Source organism: Anomalospiza imberbis, chromosome 5, assembly GCF_031753505.1.
Source record: "Anomalospiza imberbis isolate Cuckoo-Finch-1a 21T00152 chromosome 5, ASM3175350v1, whole genome shotgun sequence".
NCBI classification, from domain to species: Eukaryota; Metazoa; Chordata; class Aves; order Passeriformes; family Viduidae; genus Anomalospiza; species Anomalospiza imberbis.
This window is the reverse complement of record NC_089685.1, coordinates 65,075,953-65,094,516: the sequence shown is the minus strand read 5'-3', so window position 1 is coordinate 65,094,516 and position 18,564 is coordinate 65,075,953. Positions and strand designations below refer to the sequence as shown.

At 35.8% G+C, this 18,564-nt stretch overlaps 1 protein-coding gene across 8 annotated transcripts in view; it reads right to left on the bottom strand.

Moving 5' to 3' along the window:
• The window catches only part of ANKS1B (ankyrin repeat and sterile alpha motif domain containing 1B), a 401,048-nt gene that overhangs the window by 199,409 nt on the left and 183,075 nt on the right, over nucleotides 1–18,564 (bottom strand). For all 8 annotated transcript variants that reach the window (XM_068191650.1, XM_068191661.1, XM_068191653.1 and 5 more), the window contains exons 13-14: nucleotides 11,562–12,142; nucleotides 9,599–9,671 (exon numbers count right to left, since the gene is read on the bottom strand). In XM_068191650.1, coding sequence (XP_068047751.1) covers nucleotides 9,599–9,671; nucleotides 11,562–12,142 — 654 coding nt within the window. The remainder of the gene's footprint in view (nucleotides 1–9,598; nucleotides 9,672–11,561; nucleotides 12,143–18,564) is intronic.

The window sequence follows — 18,564 nt, the reverse complement described above, 5'->3', positions numbered from 1 at the left end:
TTTAATTTTTATTTTTTAAAAAAGAGAAAATTTCAGTATTGAAATAGGGCCTTAATTTCCTATGCTGTTTCAACAGAACATTACATCTGATGTGGGAAAATACCACTGAAAAGTCTCAGCATATTAAGTCAGTCAAAATTACATGTCAATCCTCCAGTTAAAAGAGAGTTTGTAGAAGACTCCTCTGCTCAAGCAGTTCTGTTGCAGACAAGGTCTGACAGCCAGCAGTAGACTACACCACAATTGACAAGAATTAAGCTATACATTTACTCTCTGATGGATGTCAATATTTATGACATTATAGTTCCTTTTTCCTAAGTTTCTTTGTTTGCTATCAATATTCTCTATTCCCTCTAGAAGACATATGACAGAAATCATTTATCCAAGTCTGTGAATATAATGACCGAATTGCTCTGCAACCGTTTTGGAAAAAGAAGCCTAACACTGGACATAAAAAGCATGGACAAAGACAAAAGGTAAATGTTGATTGGCACTTACAGAGAGAGTGGAAATGTAAAAAGAAAACGTATCAGAGTTAAAGGCTACTTTGGTAAATATGGTCTAATGACTTACAATTTTACTCTATATTCTGCTTAGCCTGAGTCTTTCATTGTAGTAAGCTGTTTCAAATAAAATTGGTGTATGAAGAATATAGAGCTGAATATTACATTTAAGACACTACAGGGTAAAATTTTTAATATAATAGGAATACTTGAGTATAAGAAAATAAAATAAATGCCTGCAGCTTTTGCATCCAACTCCCACTGCATTTGTTATGAAACATAGCTAAAAGCTCTACAATTATCTTGCAGTTTGCCCAGTTTCTGTAAGGTTTGTTTTGGGATTCAATTAATCATTAAAACAGATACATTTTTATATCTTGTTTAGGTTTTTATGATGTAGAAATAAAAATAAAATATTACCCCAATTATGTGTGATAACTTCTGTAGAATTTGTATGATCTTTAGGTAAATTCAGTGACATGCAATACGTTAGGACTATCATGTTCTCAGAAAATAAATGTTAAAAATATTTCTTCCTAATATTTTATAGCTATATGTCTTCTGTTCTCCACTATTTTATAATCTAGATGACTGCACACACTTAAGTAGCCATTCAAATAATTTGAAATGAAGATATTATTAACAGAAATAGAAAGATTGATATGAATAATGCGGGGGCAGAAATGCATATGTGAAAACACCAGAAGACGCAGTGCATCAAAGAGTTAAAGGCATGGTCTGTGCTGATAATCAAGGACACTGCTGGCAGTGGTAAAACACTAGGGAATATGTTCCTGTCAAGAGGAGGAGTGTGCTCTGATAAAACAACAGCTCAGACAATTTATCAGCAGAAGACCCTGCACTACAGCAACATTACAGCATATTGCATGTGATACTCATCTTTTTATTATTCCAAAAGGATGGCCTACAATATCTAAGAAAAAGAAGCAAAAACAATGAGTGCCACTGAAGAAAATTTTGGATCAAAAGGACCATACCACAGCAAAGGCTGGTTCCTAAAGTTCTATGAAAAAGAAGTTTGCTTGTCCTAATCAAAAGAAATCCAACAGATACGCTAAGAATGCAACGGTCAGCCTACCAGAATACACAGAAGTGACCGTGGACAAGCAACTTGGTCACGCACACATGCACACCTCCTTGCTCTTGGGTACTGAGTGTGACAGGCTTCATACAAGAGTGGGACTGAGTGAAAACCATTTACCTAAAAGAAAAGTCACTTCTGCCTTCCATAACATCACATATTGACTTGGGTTATTCAAATTCCCCCCAGCTGTTCTGCCATTGCAAATTAAAATTCCACATTCACATTCCAGCTGTTGATAGGATACAAGGAAGGGCAGAACCAAACACAAATGTGTGTTTCTTTTTCCTAAAGTGCAGTCCCATAATTGTTGCTAAAGAGTTCAAAGACCTGCAGCTTAGTAATTTCAGACTGAAGTGAATTTCCTATTGAGGAAGCATCAAATAGCACTGGGAGCAGATACCAGCTGCTGGAGCTGCCTCGTCTTATCAGCTACAGAGTCAGGTTCCTTCTGTCTTTTACTTTTTTGCCATCTATGATACTACAGGTATTTTGGTCTTTTTGCACAGCATAACAGCTTCTAAGGGAAGCTGCGAGAGAAGTGATGTTACCCTTATTTTACTGTCTGGTTGTTGTGGTTGGCTATTGCAAAATTATGTGTTCAAAACTGTTAGCTTAAGAGGTGTCCTTTTTAGTGAGAAGTTTCATGGCTCATTTCATTAAATTCTATTAATTATGTCCACTTTATCAAAAATCTTATTTTAACCAAATGGAGATTTTAAAAGGACAAGGTAAATGCTGCAAAACAGGGAATAAATTACAAAAAAATATATACTTTTAAGTCTATAATGTACCACTGTGAAATCTGCCTTATGCCAACATGCCTACACATATCCAATTAAAATTCTGCCTTAAGTACTTACATTTTATCTGTTTTCAGCTCTTGGAAGGATATTAACAGCTTTGGAGGAAAACCACTTTGCCAAAACTGCAACCATATGGCAACAAACAAAAAAGGGCCAGCCTAACAAGGCTTCGTTTGTTAAAAGAAAGTTTGACTTTTCAGTCAATGTATTAGCTTTCATAGGCAGAACACACTAAAGACGATGAAGGCTTCATGTCTGAGCAGTGGCAGTGGAACAGGGGGGAGACAGAGAGGAAACCAAGCATGCAGTTTCAGGCAGTCAATGGTTTTGCCCAATTTCAATTGTCTTACAGCTGTACAGGGTGCAGCATGAACCCTTATTCTTCCCAGTCATCTTTTCTGGATGTGGCCCCACCTGATTCCATCTTTTCCTAAGCTGGTCTACTTTATCTACTTTATTTTCCCAATCTTTGTGCTCAAAGTAATTTCCCTTACAAATCTGAAAAGCAAAATTTCTTAAAATTTTCCCCATACTGCAAAGGAGAAATCATCAATAATAGCCTTTTTTGTATCAATAGAGAGGGTAAATAAACAAAGAAACAAAGGGAATAAACAAATAAACAATGAAGATAAATTTTGCATGATGACTGTCTACAACTTTTATCCTGAAATGGAAGAATTGAGAAAGAGCACTACAAAATATATTCTAATTCACTGCTCTGTAACCTACTGGCATTAAGTTTGGACTACATGACATTGAAACACAAACATACAGTGGGCACATCGAGAAGCAATAAGGTCTTGTTTGTAAAAAAAGCCTGACATAAAGTGGAATTGTAGGTTTATTCTGAATACAGCACAATGCAGTGGAGTTCTGCTTTCAAATGAGATACAGCTAGTGCAGTCAGCTCAGGCATAGCCTTCAGTGTTTCAGAGTCCTTCTGGTTTCAAAGCAGCCCTAAAAGAGCCAACTCATGAGCCTCTCTGATGCTGTACACATGAGGATACATACTGCTAAAGTAAATATTCCACAAGATTTGCTAGCATCCTTGAAAGTATTTTTCTTCATGTGGCGTGATTCTGCTTCATATACCTCTTCCAGTAAAAAGCAACATTAATCTTTGAAAGACAAGCACTCAGGCTGTGTCATTGAGCAAGGTTTGTAGCTTTGATATTGATATTAAGGCATAGATACTGGAAGAGGTGCTAGGATTATCTCCAAGCACAGGAAAAGGCATTGCTCTCACAAAAGAGCAACACAAAACCCTTTAAAATACAATCTTCCTAAATGCAATAAGATTTTTTTTTATTTCAGCTGTAAGAAAAAGGCTTGACAATATATTTCAAACTAAAATTTTAGATCAAGAAAATTAAGATAATTCAGTAAACTCTACCCTTTCTGCCTCTAGGTGGAACAATGAGAGCACTCAAGGGTAGGTACATTCTCAGGTGACCAAAAATATCCTGACTTGTATACACACAGCAACTGTTTAGTGCATTTATGGACAGCATCCAAAACAGAATTTATGATCAGTAGGATTATAAAACTGTAAATCACCCTTCATGTGCTAGAACACATTTGACAGAAGTGACTCTCTCAAAAAACTAAAATTATTGTTGACTATTTTGATGTGGAATGACTTTCAACAATTATTTCCTTACTCATTATTTTAACTGCTCTGATTTGACACAATTCTAGCTTTAATCACGATGATGATATGATATCCATTACCCATTTTAGTTTTGGGGTTTTTTTTGAAGTAGATTATTTTTGATTATTCCTTTCCAAGTGATTTGCAAAGTAAACCCTGAGTCACACACCTGCAAACAGCTACCAAGCTCCAACTAACACAAGTTTACTGCTGTGTATGTCTTGAAAGACTTATTGTTGGAAAAAAAATTGTTTCTAATTAGGCAAAGAAAATATAAAATTTTAGTGTTTCTAAGAAGTTTTCAAGAAGTTTTACTTTGTAGACAGGCACCTTCTAAATCATATTATCATGGTAGTCAAAGAATTATTGCGAAATAGACTCAAAGTGATGTATTCCATTCTGACTCAAGCTAAGGTCAGTTATATCCCAACTGTTATTCTTTCTCATTCTGGCATCTATTCAAAAGTCTTGCAGATGCTGCTGGATGTGACAAAACTTATAATCTTCCTAATAATAATCTATTTAGATGCTTCACTATATCACCTTTATAATCTTGTCCTGCAGAACAGAGGAAGATTCATTTTCGGTAATTTTAGACAGCGACATCTGAGGAGCTCCTCTAAGGCACCAGTGCCATTTTGCATGCTTCAGACATTTAGACACAATGACCAATAACAAAAAAGTGTCTGCTTGTCTAACTAAGCATTAATGGCTCAGATGTGCTCAATGCAGTCCACACGCCAGAACTCTGAATTTAGACATTATGAATAAGATTAATCTGTCTGACTTACCATTACTTTCATCAAGCTTATGCTTTCTTAATTAATTTGCAAGAAAAACAGATGAGATGGTGTCAAAACCCTAACTGAAGTCCAAATACTGGACATCTACTGTTTTTCCCTTACCTAATATTTCCTATCCACTCTAGAAAGGAATTAGAAGGCTTTTATAGGTTTGCTCTTGGAAAATCCACATTGTTTATTAATTATTTCTTCTAGCTGCTTAAAGTAGTATATCTGTTCATTGACTTGTTTATTAGTTGAAAATAATTCCCCACATCTTTCTTTCTTTCCTCTTTTAAAGATAAGATCTATGTTATTCTTATTTAGTCTTTTGGTACCTGATACATCCTTCATGAAATCTCACAGAAAGCCACTACTAGGTCTAAGTTTTGCAGACAGTTAAGAAACCTAACCTATAGAGTCTGTTATTTCCTTATCTACAATTGAGGTTTTAGCTCTAGGATTAACTGTGCATGTCATAAGTTCACCAACAAACTACAGTAAACTCATGTAAAAAAAAATCACTGTGTGCTTTTCCCTTCTGTGCACCTACTCCATGCACCCTTTCCTTTCCTCCAGTAGCTCTCTCAGGTACTGAAGATTTCTTTGCTGTTCTTCTATCTATTAATGTACTAATAAAATTGTTATATTAAATATTGCTAGTTGTTTCTCACTGAGTGCTTTGGCACTTCTGACATGTCTCTACACACGTGTTATTCCACCATGTTTAGTAAAGAGAAATTTTCCTCATTTCGCCTAAGGTGGAAGAAGAGATGAAAACTTAGCTCAGCTAGTCTTTACACTTTCTCTTTTTCACATTGGTGAAGGCTGTACTATGGTCATCTGTAGATTTCTGTTGAAAACCCCACAGATTTGTCTTGAACCTATATATTTCTTAAAATAAAATCTCTGAATTTGTAAACATCTACCTTTTTCAGCTTTTTTTTCCCCTGGGCAGTCTGTCAATGTAATTTCTTACACATAAATGGCAACTAAAAACCCCCATTACTATTATGTCCAATGTCTTTGGAAAAGTATCAAGAACAAATATATTCGTTACTGCTTCCCTGGACACCAACAGATATTTAAAAGCTCTATCTAATCCTATTTTTGAGATCTCAAAGCAACTGGTTTTGAAATACAAGCCAAAAGTTCCTCTCTTCTTCCCTTCTTCTATATGACTGTATTACTATTGTGACATATATGATAAAGTACCTACAATGTAAATTTTGTCATAATATCCAATTAATTCCTTTTTTCCTCATTAACTCTTCAGTTATTTCTTCTCTGTTTCTCTTTATTCTACCATTAGCAGCTAAAATACCATGCAAACTTACCCATGACTTTCTCTAGTCACTTCTTTAATCTTGTTTTAAATAATCCCAGGACAAGGCCTATGTTCAAAGTTGCCTTATTTAAGATTATGATTTTTCTTCTTGCCAAATGGTTCTCATTTTAAATTTCTCTCAGGAGAGAGAAGCGTTTCATTTAGGGTGTATCTGACTGATGCTAGACTTGGACATGAGATGAGAGACATTACCTTGAATCTTCCACTTCTTTATTCACTGCCACAGAGCCTGATAAGAACTTTTGGTTTGCTGGGATCATTCTTAGCAGTACCATTATTGTTCTTTATACTATGCTAATGGTTGGTGCAATCCTTTGTAATTCGGCAAAATGTGACTCTTTGAAGAAGCACATCAGCCATAATTTAAGTGCCAGGTGTTGTAGATGTTTCCACATCACCTTAAGTAGAAAATCAGTAGCCAGCAGCACCTTTTATTTCCTCTTGGTAACAGGGATTTTTTATTCCTTGGGCTAGTATTTGGGGTTTTTTTCTGTTATCAAGAGTTGTTCTTACTTGATTCCTGGTCAGCACTCCTGCTTTTAATTTGTCAGAGGATATCAACAGCCATCTTCCTCTCTGTAGTTTTAAGTTTGCTCCTCCAGTACCTGTACTGCTACCAAATGGAAAGCTCTGCTTTAACTTTTTTGTTCCTGAATGCATGCCATGGATGAAGTCCTCATGAGCATACTCACTTTTGAATCGCTCCTTTTACTGCTCCTCTAATTGCTTCTTAAGACATTTCTCTGGAGATCCAAGAGAAGTCTTTCCAGACACCACCAGCAGAAAAATATAAGCCAAAGTTCTGGCAAGTCCATTCAAGAATTTCATCACAAGATGTCATCATTGTCTAATTTTAAATATAGCTATTTAATTATGAGCATATCACATATTTCCTCTCAAATATTTTTCACTGAGAATGAGATACTTTGTAGTACAAAAAGCTTTTTATGTTCACGACTGGTAGAGCATTTGTGCTTGAATTTTACATATTTTTGGGTTTTTTTTAGCAGTTCATGAAAACACTGAAGTATAATATGAAGTGCAGGACTAAGCAAACACTAAAATGAAGGATCCCACAGGAAGCTACATTTACTCTTCAGTATTACCAGGAATTCTGCTGCTTGCTAGAAAGTTATTAGACAAGTAAAGTGTCCTGAATACAGTGCTCAATAGTCTAGATGCTTGCAGTTCAACAGTAGAAGTTTCTTTGACTTACACACTCTGAACATTAAAAATATTAATGATAAGCAGAAAAACATGTATTTATTGCAAGCTGCATGTAACGCGAAACTGATTCAATTTAAGGAAAGATAGGAGTATTTTGATTGATCATAGCTTGATGTCTTAATTAAGAGCAAAATCAAGTTTTCATCCTAAACTAGCTAAAGACCGTTAACGAGTTGACAGGAAAGACAAAAAATGTTGGTGTTCAGAAAGCTGCACACTGAATAGAAAGTAAGTAAGGACTCAATGTCCACTCTGGGAAAAGAAGCAAAGAGTAGATCTTCTGCTATCTGCAAGGGTTGAAACACTGAATGCCGTATTTCTATGTCAAGAAAAATAAGGTAAGCAGTAGAAGTGCAAAATGGCTGATGACAAGAGATGTGAGGTATTTTCTGATCTTAAAAAAGTAGAAAATGAAAAGCAGTGGTCAATCATGGGAACAAACAGAGTAGTATTTACACATCACTAAAATATGGAAATTTTCAAACATATACTATTGTTGCTATTGTCTCCAATTCATGGCTTTTACTTGCTCTGCAGTTTCTTACCCTACCTGATTCTGCCTTTGGTGCCTGTGAGCTGCTGTGGGAAGCTGACCCTGGCTGCATGCCAGGTGCCCAGCAAGCCACTGCCCTGAGCAAGACAGGGCACAGGAGAGAATAAGACAGAAAAAACCCCCTTGGGTCAAGATAAAGGCAGTTTAATACAGCAAAAGAAAAGGTCTGTGCAAAACCAAAGGAAAAAAAAAAATTATTCTCTACTTCCTATTAGCTGGTGATATCCAGCCTCCCTCTCCTTTTTCTTAGCTTTTATTGCTGTACAGCCCTGTATGGTATGGAATATTCCTTTGCAGCTTGAGTCAGCTGTCCTGGGTATGTCCCCTCCCAAGGTCTTGCCCACCCTCTCCCTACTGGTGAGGGGGGAATGTTGGAGAGGCAGCCTTGGTGCTGAGCGAGCACCAGTGTTTGACAGATGAACACCTTTCTAGCTACTCACGCAAAGAACTGTGAAGGCTGCTGTGGGAAAGATAACTCCATCTCCAGCAGACCCAGTACAACTACCATGATAAAATATGACACAGAAAGTCCTGAATTATTTATAATATCTTCAGAAATTATTCACTATCTACTAACGTGGAGTTTGTCTGTGAACAGTTCTGTTTTCCAATGCTGCAAGTTGCAGAAAGAACAGACTGCCAGAACAACATGCCTTGCACTTCTCATGATATTGCCCCTTACTCTTTTTAGGGAAAAAAAAAAAAAAAAAGCTGAGTCTGCTTGTTTTATCTGCAATTATATTTGCATTCAAATCAGTTATTTTCTCATTATCCTAGATCCCCTTTTCACTTCAAGCTACTGTTAAAATAACTCTGTCAATTATATTTAATTGATAAGACACAGTTTCATCCTGTATATGTGTAATGCGCATGAAATGGACAGTAGTTCAAATAAATCCTTTTCCAAATTTTAAGCGATAAGGTACATAACATCCTACCCTATATATAAACTCAATGCAATTTTTAGCAGGGATGTACCAGTACAGCTAAATAACACAGCTTTGCCTCAGGACTAAATTATTCAGACATGCAAGTCAGTTTTCCCTCCGTGAGTTGGGGAGAAGACATAATAAAATGCTTTAAAAATTCTTATCACCACAGATGCACAGGTTTATGCTGACAGACCAACAGGCTAAGCATGACTTGGTAGCAGAGGTTTTCAAATTTTCCCATCATTGCTAACACCAGTCACTGTCTGTCAGCAACATTTTCAGCCCTGTGCCAAATATTTCCTCGAAGCAGCATTATTTAATAAAATACTTTAAAAAGTGTCAGCAGTGAATGGATTATATATACTCAGAGTTCCATCATGCCAAAAAAAACGTCATCTGAAAAAGATTGTAAAATACCCCCCTAGAAGAAAGGCTTCAATACAAAGACATTAATGGAGTATTTTTTCTGGTAAGATTTCAAAACAACATTAATGACTCCAATATGCTATTTAAAGCAACAGCTCCAGGCCACTGGGCCTAATGCATCTCTAACAGTAAACAACATAGATTCTGTTCATGGTTATTCAAATATCTACAAATGATTTCACCACAGTGGGTTACTTAGCAATGTCTTATCCACAGTTTCCCTATGGACAATTACGTCAAAATTAAATAGTCGGTTGTTTTTCCTTACTTGTAGCGTGATCTTTCATCTCCCCCAGTCCAGTATTAATTCCAGCATCTATTGAACTCATGATTTTATCAATCTACAAAAAAGAGAACAGTGAAACAATTGAAGGATCCCATCTTCAGTATTTTATTTTAATTTTTCATGCATAGATTTATGGCATTATTACCCTCATTAGGAAAAAAAACAATCAAAATTGTAAAAATGCATAAATCAAAAGTAGATAATTAATTTCTCAGCTTTGGAGATTGCAATTTGATTTGCAATTTTGTATGTTAGCAAAACTAAGGCTTGGGACTAGTATTTCTTCTTCCATGGTAGAGTTCCTTATGTACTGATGACTCTGGTCATGTAGGTATGACCACTAGTAGTTTATTTAAGCAGTAATATTAATGAATAAAAAAATTATTTTGTATGTTCCAAACTATTTAAAATGCACACAATTAGATCAATTGTTCAATTAATATTTCCAGAGAATTTCCTAGCCCCCTTTTCTTTCCATCTGCCCCAAGGGCACTAAATAGGTATGAAACATAGTTGTGTCCTCATATACCACAGAACAACATTCTCTGTGAAACAACACTGCACTGATCCCAAAACTTACTCACATGTTTCTAAGGCACATTGAACTTACTAGGTCAAAACCACTGTATCTATTTTATTTTCTGTAAGAACAGGACAAACCAAAAAGTGAATCAAAAGGTTGCTGTGGACTAAGAAGGTAGACAAAGAGAAACACACTTCGCTAAGCTTAATATTAGGACTAGTAGGAAAAGTATGTATTAATCACTGGTGACAGAAGAAAGTCTGGAAATTATGACAGAATCTGCAGATTGAGCATTCATACTTTATATATAAATACATACATATATTATGGCACTTTTTTAAGATCAAACCTTGATGACCATGTAGAAAGGCAGACCTGGACCTGATTCTAATCAGCATTTTATAACAACATATCCAAGCTGTAAAGATCAAAACCTGATATCCTTAGTACATCTTCACTGTCAGAGTATTTCCCTCACAAAAGTGCCTTAAAATGCCCTATCAAATCAGACACTTAGGCTAGCTTGAAACATTTGCCTAGAAAAATAACCAACCACATAATCAAACTTGGGGTTCTTTCTGAACACAATAGCACCCTGGAGATAGATGAATTTCCCCACTCTAGTCATTTTAAAGAGAAATGCTCCCTTCTCTGTAGGAGCAGTAAAGATCTAAACATTTCACACTCTTAATTTACCTCAATGAGATGGGCACTTCTGTGTCTATGAAGAACCCTTTACATTCTTGAAATTCAGTACAGGAAAAAAAAAGTTAAACATAAGGTGTCTAAAAATTAATTTAAATTGAATTCTAAACCTAAAATAAAGTCTCTCATATGAGCAAGCATGTGCACTACAAATTCAGTGTGGAAATTTCTGTTAGAAGTCCTGAATTCATTGCAGCTATAAGAATATTCCCTCTTCACACAGCAGCCAGATATGTACCAAGCATTTTGTACACAGGCTACACAGCAGTTAGAGGATACGATACATAAGGAGGGTTTGTAGAATGCCCAATCAATTCTCTGTTGCTGCCATTTTCTCCTGGCTCTTGCTGATGTGCACTGCCATGGTGGAAATAATTAGCAAATATGTAAACAATAGGCAGAGTTACTAAGGATTTTACCAACATTATTATTGTAAGTGGTGAAGGCTTTAGTAGACAATAATTTCAGCGCCACAAAAAATTGCAGAATTACTTCTGGTTAACTTCATTCACTAGGGAAACAATAGACTTTATTGAGTGGGCAGCATGTGAACAGAAATGCTTTGCATTTTGTGCCAGCTGTTGAACTCCCATGCAGCACCCTGTGACATCCGCTCTGAGGATTGCAGTGTGGAATATTCACATTTTGTCTCCGAAACTGAAAACAATAAAAGTGTCTTCACGAGACCACAGTACTTAAAAAATGAAAAAAACTTACTTCTTCCCACTCTGATGTGAAGGAAGGTGTTCTCTCTGAATTCCCTTTGGAGCACTGTGGCTTTGGTGTGGGTTCACTCCAATTGCTTCTTGCTTTTTTATCATTTGGTGGATGGGTGATAAGATTAGAATCAGATTTTGAAACATTTTTGCACAAATGCATTTCCAGCAAGGTCTTTGGTAAAGATCGTATTCTGCCCAGCGTGCACGCTCGCTCCACAAATCCCCCAGTGGTAATAACCCATTGTTCACTGATCCTTGGTGCACCAACCAGGGTATGATTTTCTGCTGGTTTATTCTTAGTATGAAATATGGTTCTGTTTACAATTGGTGGCTTTTTTTTCTTAACAGGAGGATCAGAGCTGCTCTCTTTCCTTAGCTGTATCTGCTGCGCCGCACTCTTGCTCAGAATGCTTTTCTCCAGTGGCCCACTGCACAGGTTTACTTTGCTGTACAGCTGGAGTGGATTTTCAGGTGGGTCACATGCAGGTGATGATCCATGAAGTAAACCTGCAAACTGCTCAGCAGGGTGTCCTTCAGGAAGCTCACTTTCAGTGGATGTTTCACCCTGGCTACGTTGCTCTGAAATGAGAGAATACCTTGTAAACATAAAAGGGTGATAAAATACTGCAAACAAAAAAATCCTTACCCTCAAAATTACTTTTTAATGCTGCCTGGTACATTCTTGTGTAAAGAAACAAAAGACACCTATGCCATGAACTGATTTTTATGCTCTTAAAAAAATCTTAAATATGGCTATTTTATCCTGACTAAAATATCTGCTGGTAGAACAACCAACAATGCTCAGTGCTATATATAAATTCCATGAAAAAACAAATTTATAACATAAAATAGGCCACTGCTATCCCATCAACTTGATGATATCTCTTTTAATTTGCTATTGAGTTGAAATGTGCACAAATTACATAGTTAGTATGATGAATTAGGTAGGTAGTTTGTAGGTGGTAAAATACATGAAGAACCATTATTGTCACAAATATTCTTAGTAATTTTTCTTTTTATAGGCATTATAATAATGGTGAATTTACACTATTATGCCTTTTTACTGACAGTCTTTAAGGAATAGATCTGAGTGTTGTTTTTATTTTCGGGAACTTTTGAGAACAGTAATAGTAACCATTGGGAAAAAAGAACACAAGTCTTTTCAAGCACACTTTATATGTAACTTAGCATATACATAAATATAAAAAGCAACCTCAGAAAAATGCATTTCTTTGGCAAGGTTTAGAGTGGATTATTAAAATTCTGTGGCTCTTTTTTACACTTGTTGCTGAAAGACCTAGGAGAGGGGGATAAAAAAGGAGGCCTGAGCTGACTCACCTAAAGTGTTGGTGTGGTTAACATCACTCCATCAACATAGCATTAAGTCAGCATGTTCTAGTCAGAATAACTGTGTCCCTACTAATGGTCACATCTCTATAACTACTTCATTCAAGATAAATAAATTAATCTCATTCCTTCTAGAAGTTGTATGTTCTAGATAAACTCTAACTGTAGGACTCTGAGCACAGCAGTAGCTACCACAATGAAGTGAGCATAGCATCATGCCATATTGTGTAAAGATATTGAGCAGTTTTCTCCAATTAACTAAAATATCTGGTGGCAAAAAAACCCAAAAAACCAATCAAGTCTCAAAATATCCTTTCTAAAAGAAAGCAGTGCTTGACTTTATGAATGACAGAAGAAAGATGTTGGTGTCTACTTCAAAACTTCATAAACTCTTTTACTAGTCAGCAGCTTAAAAATATAAAATTAAATGCTTTTGTATGTATGATAAAATTCTAAGAACCTAAGAAAATATACTTTTCTTCTTTGAGAAACAACTGACTAGAATATACACTTCAGACATTTGGCAACCAAAAAGATGTGAGGTGTTATGGAGAAAGGTTAAATGTAGGACATGACAGAGCTTAAGGGATCAATAAACCCAGAAAAATTTGGTTTAGGGGAAAAATTCAGGTGAAAAGGAGGACATGGGGTATTCACTCTTTGATTTCTGAAAGTTGCTGATTTATACATATGTCTGCAATGCTGAAGGTGAATTCAAAATGAGGAATAAATTATGCAAATAATGACTGGCTTTGTTGTTACTCCTTTACATGAAAAACAGTAGCTGAGATTCTGCTTCAGATTAAGTCACCTCATTTTTCTACATGGGTAAGAAGCACATTAGCTCCCACCATAGAGATCAGATTAATAAAGTGAGTGGAACCTATCACTCTCTGTACTCTGTTAACTAGGCTAACTACACTGCCAGTGACTTATGGGAGACCGCATTCCGTTTGTGTCCAGATACCTACCATTTATATATCTGTCATGAACTGAATCCTATCTTGATGTTCCAGACAGGTATCTTATAGCTGTGTATTGAACTCATTGAAGAGAGAAATATTTGCATCAGGACAAAGCAAACCAGGAGGGAATAAATTAGGAAAAAGAAAAGCTTACAGAACCTGGATTGCAAGAATTTCACTACTAGCTTTGCTACATCTATGTTACTGAATAGTACTTGCCACCAGCAATGAGGATCTGAAGGAATTGCTAGGCTCATGTCCTTTAAGTTAAACTCTCCTCATTCTCAAGACATAGCTGGTCCATCCAAATAATTACTGGGAGTAGTCTCTGATCTCAGCTAAAATTTGCACTGTGTCTGGGGACTGTCTAAGTGGATCTATTCAGTATTGGCCAAAGACTGGCAAAACACAAACAGTTTAAGAGTACAGACTGCCAAGCACCAGTGGCATCTCATGCCCTGATTTTGCTCAATTTACTGCTGTAAACAAGTTCTTACTGAGAACTCCCATTCCCCTGTGGTCAGTAAAAATATGTACTGACCACTAGAAAGTGTGTGTGTGCCTCTTACTTTCCAGCAGTGATGCAGTGACAGCATATCAAAACACTAATTCTGCTTGTTTTGATAGTCGATGTGGCAGCAAAGATTCCAAATATATTGTATGAGACTTTTTCAGGTTGATCTTTCACAACCCTTACAGTACTGTGTACACATAAGTATATATATTCTACTCTAGGTATAACTTTCATCTTTAAAATACAAAAATACCTTAAGGAAGTCAGGAAAAATTAAAACAAAGGTTGCTTGTGCACCCATTAGTCTTCTTATGTGTTAGCAAGGACTCTATTTCACTTTTTAAAACATCACTATTAGTTTTCAAAAATACCGTATTTCACTTAATGTTGAGAATGAAGTTTGCCTAATGAGGAAGCTCCTCAACATTTTCATAGTATCATAGAACTGTTCATTTGGAAAAGGCCTCTAAGATCATCAAGTCCAACTGTTAAACCAGCACTGCCAAGTCCACCATCACCACCAATCCATGTCCCCAAGTGTCACATCTTCACATCTTTTAAATATCTCCAGGGATTTATATTCTCTTTGTTTAATAAGAGTGGTCTTATTACCTATTTATTGCACAGCATCTAAATTCTTCTTTGAATATCAAGTTCTTTAACAGCTTCTCAAAATTTTATGATGTTCACTATCTAAGAAATTCACAAATATGAACTCATGCATCCTTCTAAGGTGAGACTATAATGTGATATTATGCTAATTTGAAAAATGGGAAATAAGGCATATGGATATAATGCTGAAAATGCAAAAATGTTTAGGCATCTGATTTGAGACTCCTCAAGATTTTCTTTGTTCAGAGTATTAGACATTTTTAAACACAGAATATTTTCGAGGCATGGTCACTATTCATTTCAGTAGATCAAAAAAATCAGACCTCTAATGTGTCAAATTCATCATTCAAAAACCAAGAAATATGGTTAATGGCTACTTGGGTAACCTTTGTTCTGTCTTGACCAGAGCAAAAAAAGACCTGGCAGAGACAGGTAGACTCTTACTAGAGACTTTTAATGAGAGCTTTGTTAATTATGTGGCAAAGTAAGCAAAGATCTTCTAGATATACCTTCTTGACCCCATAACTTTGAGCAATGCAAGCCACATCTATACTAGGCAACAAAAAATACTGGGGCTGTCAGGAAAAAAAAAATCCATGTGGTCATGATGAAGGTTAAGAAGTAAGCAGCATCACATGCTGCACTGCAGCCCTAAAACAGGTTATCCAGAGTGGTGACATGTGCACCCCTGGATGGTTTCAAGATCTGTTTAGGAAAAAATATGTCTGATCTCATGATGACAGTCCTGCTCCAAAGAGGAGGATGGACTAGAAATCCTCCAGATATCCAACAGTTTAATGAACCAATTCTAATTCTGAATCTTCTGGCTTTTGACCTGATAACTCTTAAGGTTAATGCTCTTTGAATACTGACTTGCATTATTATTTTAGTTTACTAATGCAGTTAATATTTAATACTTTTATGTTCACCAAATAAGGAGAGTACAGAGGTAGACTATAGCACTGCTCTAAATAGTACAGTAGCCTATCACTCCCTGTCATGCTCTAAAGAAATCATAGAAGGAAAAAAATAAACCATACAACCGGTAATCATAAAATTATTTCCTAGAGTACACTTTCTTTCTTATTCCAAGTCAGTATTTGTTGACCTAAGACCTGAAAAGTGAGATGTTAAATAACCTCTTCAAGTTGCACCATTATCTAAAAATGCAGATTCATTGTTCATAAGAATATCCAAGATCTCCCTCTCAAGAACTTAAGGAATGAAAAGCTTTACACAGGATAATATCACTACTATACCCTTGAAAAAATAGGCAACTTTATAAAAAAATTCAAATCCTATCTTTTAATAATTACTCATCTCTGAGATAGACTTTTTTAATTGCTGCATATTTCTGTCATAAACTTCAAGAAAAATGATACTGAAATCAATATTTCTCTTGAAGCTTAGTAGCAATGCAAAAATGTGATATTTTATATATTATTTTCTGGTTTTAAACATATCAAAATAATTATTTTTTTAAATATTGCTGTATATTGAAAAAAACAATGCTATTAAACCATTTAATAATTCTTGTTATTATTATTTCAACCAACTTAACTGGCACTAAGAATTTATATAAACAATTACATTACATAGTCTATACTCAGTGAACAGCTATATAATGACAGGTTTTTCTTCTCCCAGGCATTTGAGTGAACTTTATGAGAAGGAACTTTAGGAAAGAGGGTGGGGACACAAGGGAACAGGGGAAGTTCAAGCTCTTGGACTCAGTCCCAGAGAAGCATTCAGCTTATAAGTATTTTTTTTTTTCTTTTTGCAAGTACATTTATTTTTGTAATTTAAAAAAAAAAAAAAAAAAAAAACAACAGAAAGAGATCTTGCTTTCTTACCAGATACTGCTTTTCTTACCTCTTTATCTTTTTACTTGCAAATAGTATCATAAATGCCAAAACATAAACAGATGTCATTTCTACAGAATTTTCGTGTTATTAAAAGTGCACATAAAGCTTATTCATCTGAGAGGATTACTTCTGAAAATCACTGTGATACTGCCATATCTGTGCTACAAGGAAAACATTTACATTTGGAGCTACAAATAAATTCAGTTGTGCCATAATCTCAAAGCCACAGATACATATTGCTATTATCACCAGTTTATATACAACCAAACTGGTATTTAGGCAGCAGACTGCAATTCAATCAGCTATTTATTTTCACAATGATGCACCCCAGCACAGTTGCTTGTGGTACATATATAGAACTCTATGGAATACCATTTCTCACTTTCAGTATTCAAGAGTTATAATTTACAGATGCTTCATCAAACTCAGATATTTTTTCCTGATTCTGACTCCAAGACTGCAGAGCACATTAAGAAAATCAGAAGCATACTGAATACTGTGAATTTTGCATTCATGTAAAATTGGAAATCGTCTTATTCACATTTGTATCTCAAGAGATTCCGTGTTCCTAACTAAAGTACATTCAGGAGAATAACAGTTGTTAATAACACTAATAAAAAGAGCTGTAATAGATAAATTATAATGACAGAGTTAGATCTTTAACAGGCATTGCTGTTGCCATGGTGCAAAATTTCTAATGTAAAATAAAAATCCACTAGAAAATTATTCTATAGCTATGGTAACAACTGTATTGTGACCTGATTATTCTATTCAACTTCTGTTTTCATTTGATCCAGAAAGATGTTTTTAGCATCACACTTTGCACATGTGTAATATCTGCCCAAAAATGTATTCTCAACTCCCTTTTCCTCACATTCAGTTGATTGCTAAAACCAGCAGTCAGAACTGAGCAATATTTGGAAACTACCCTCTTACAGAAGGATGGGTAAGCATATTTGCATGGTAAAGATTGCTTTGCAAACACTAGAATACCCTCAGTAGTGAGGATATCAGTTGTATTGCCAAAGCAACATAAGAGAGGATAATCAACAAGAAAAGATGTAAGACAGAAAATTCATAGTATTTAAAAACAAAAGTAGCAATATTCAGGGAGGCATTATTTCACACAGCAAACAACACCGTGCTCTAACCAAGCTACAGCTCTTTGATGGCAGCACTTTGGCTGCAGATATCTTAGATGAGGCAGAACAATGTTTTCTCACTCAAGGAAAACTTATAGCAAGTTACAATGGACCTGGGAGATAGAAAAAGATTACTTAAGCAAGTGCTGAAGACTGTGGGCTTCTACTGTCACTAGCAACAACACAGAAGAGGAGCAATAGTGTCCGGCCAGACTCCAGTTTCTTCTTCTGGTCATTCCTAAATCTGGAGAAGCCACCAAAAAGTCGTTGGCAAGGTTGCTGTTGATGGTCTCCAGGCTCTGTGCCCAGGTTCCAACACTGCTAGCTTCTCAAAACTCATTCCCTTAGAAATCATAGTGAGCATCTCTGTAGGTTGGGAGTTTGCTCTTATAAGCTTCAAAACTGCCAATTCACCCCTTAACATCACAGACTGCACTTGACTCTGTACTGAGGGGTTTTACTGCCTCATTGTCTCTACCTTTATTATTTCATTATGACCCATCAGAAACTGAAAAGATGAGAAAGATTTTCAGGGAAAGATATGGAGTTTTCTGAA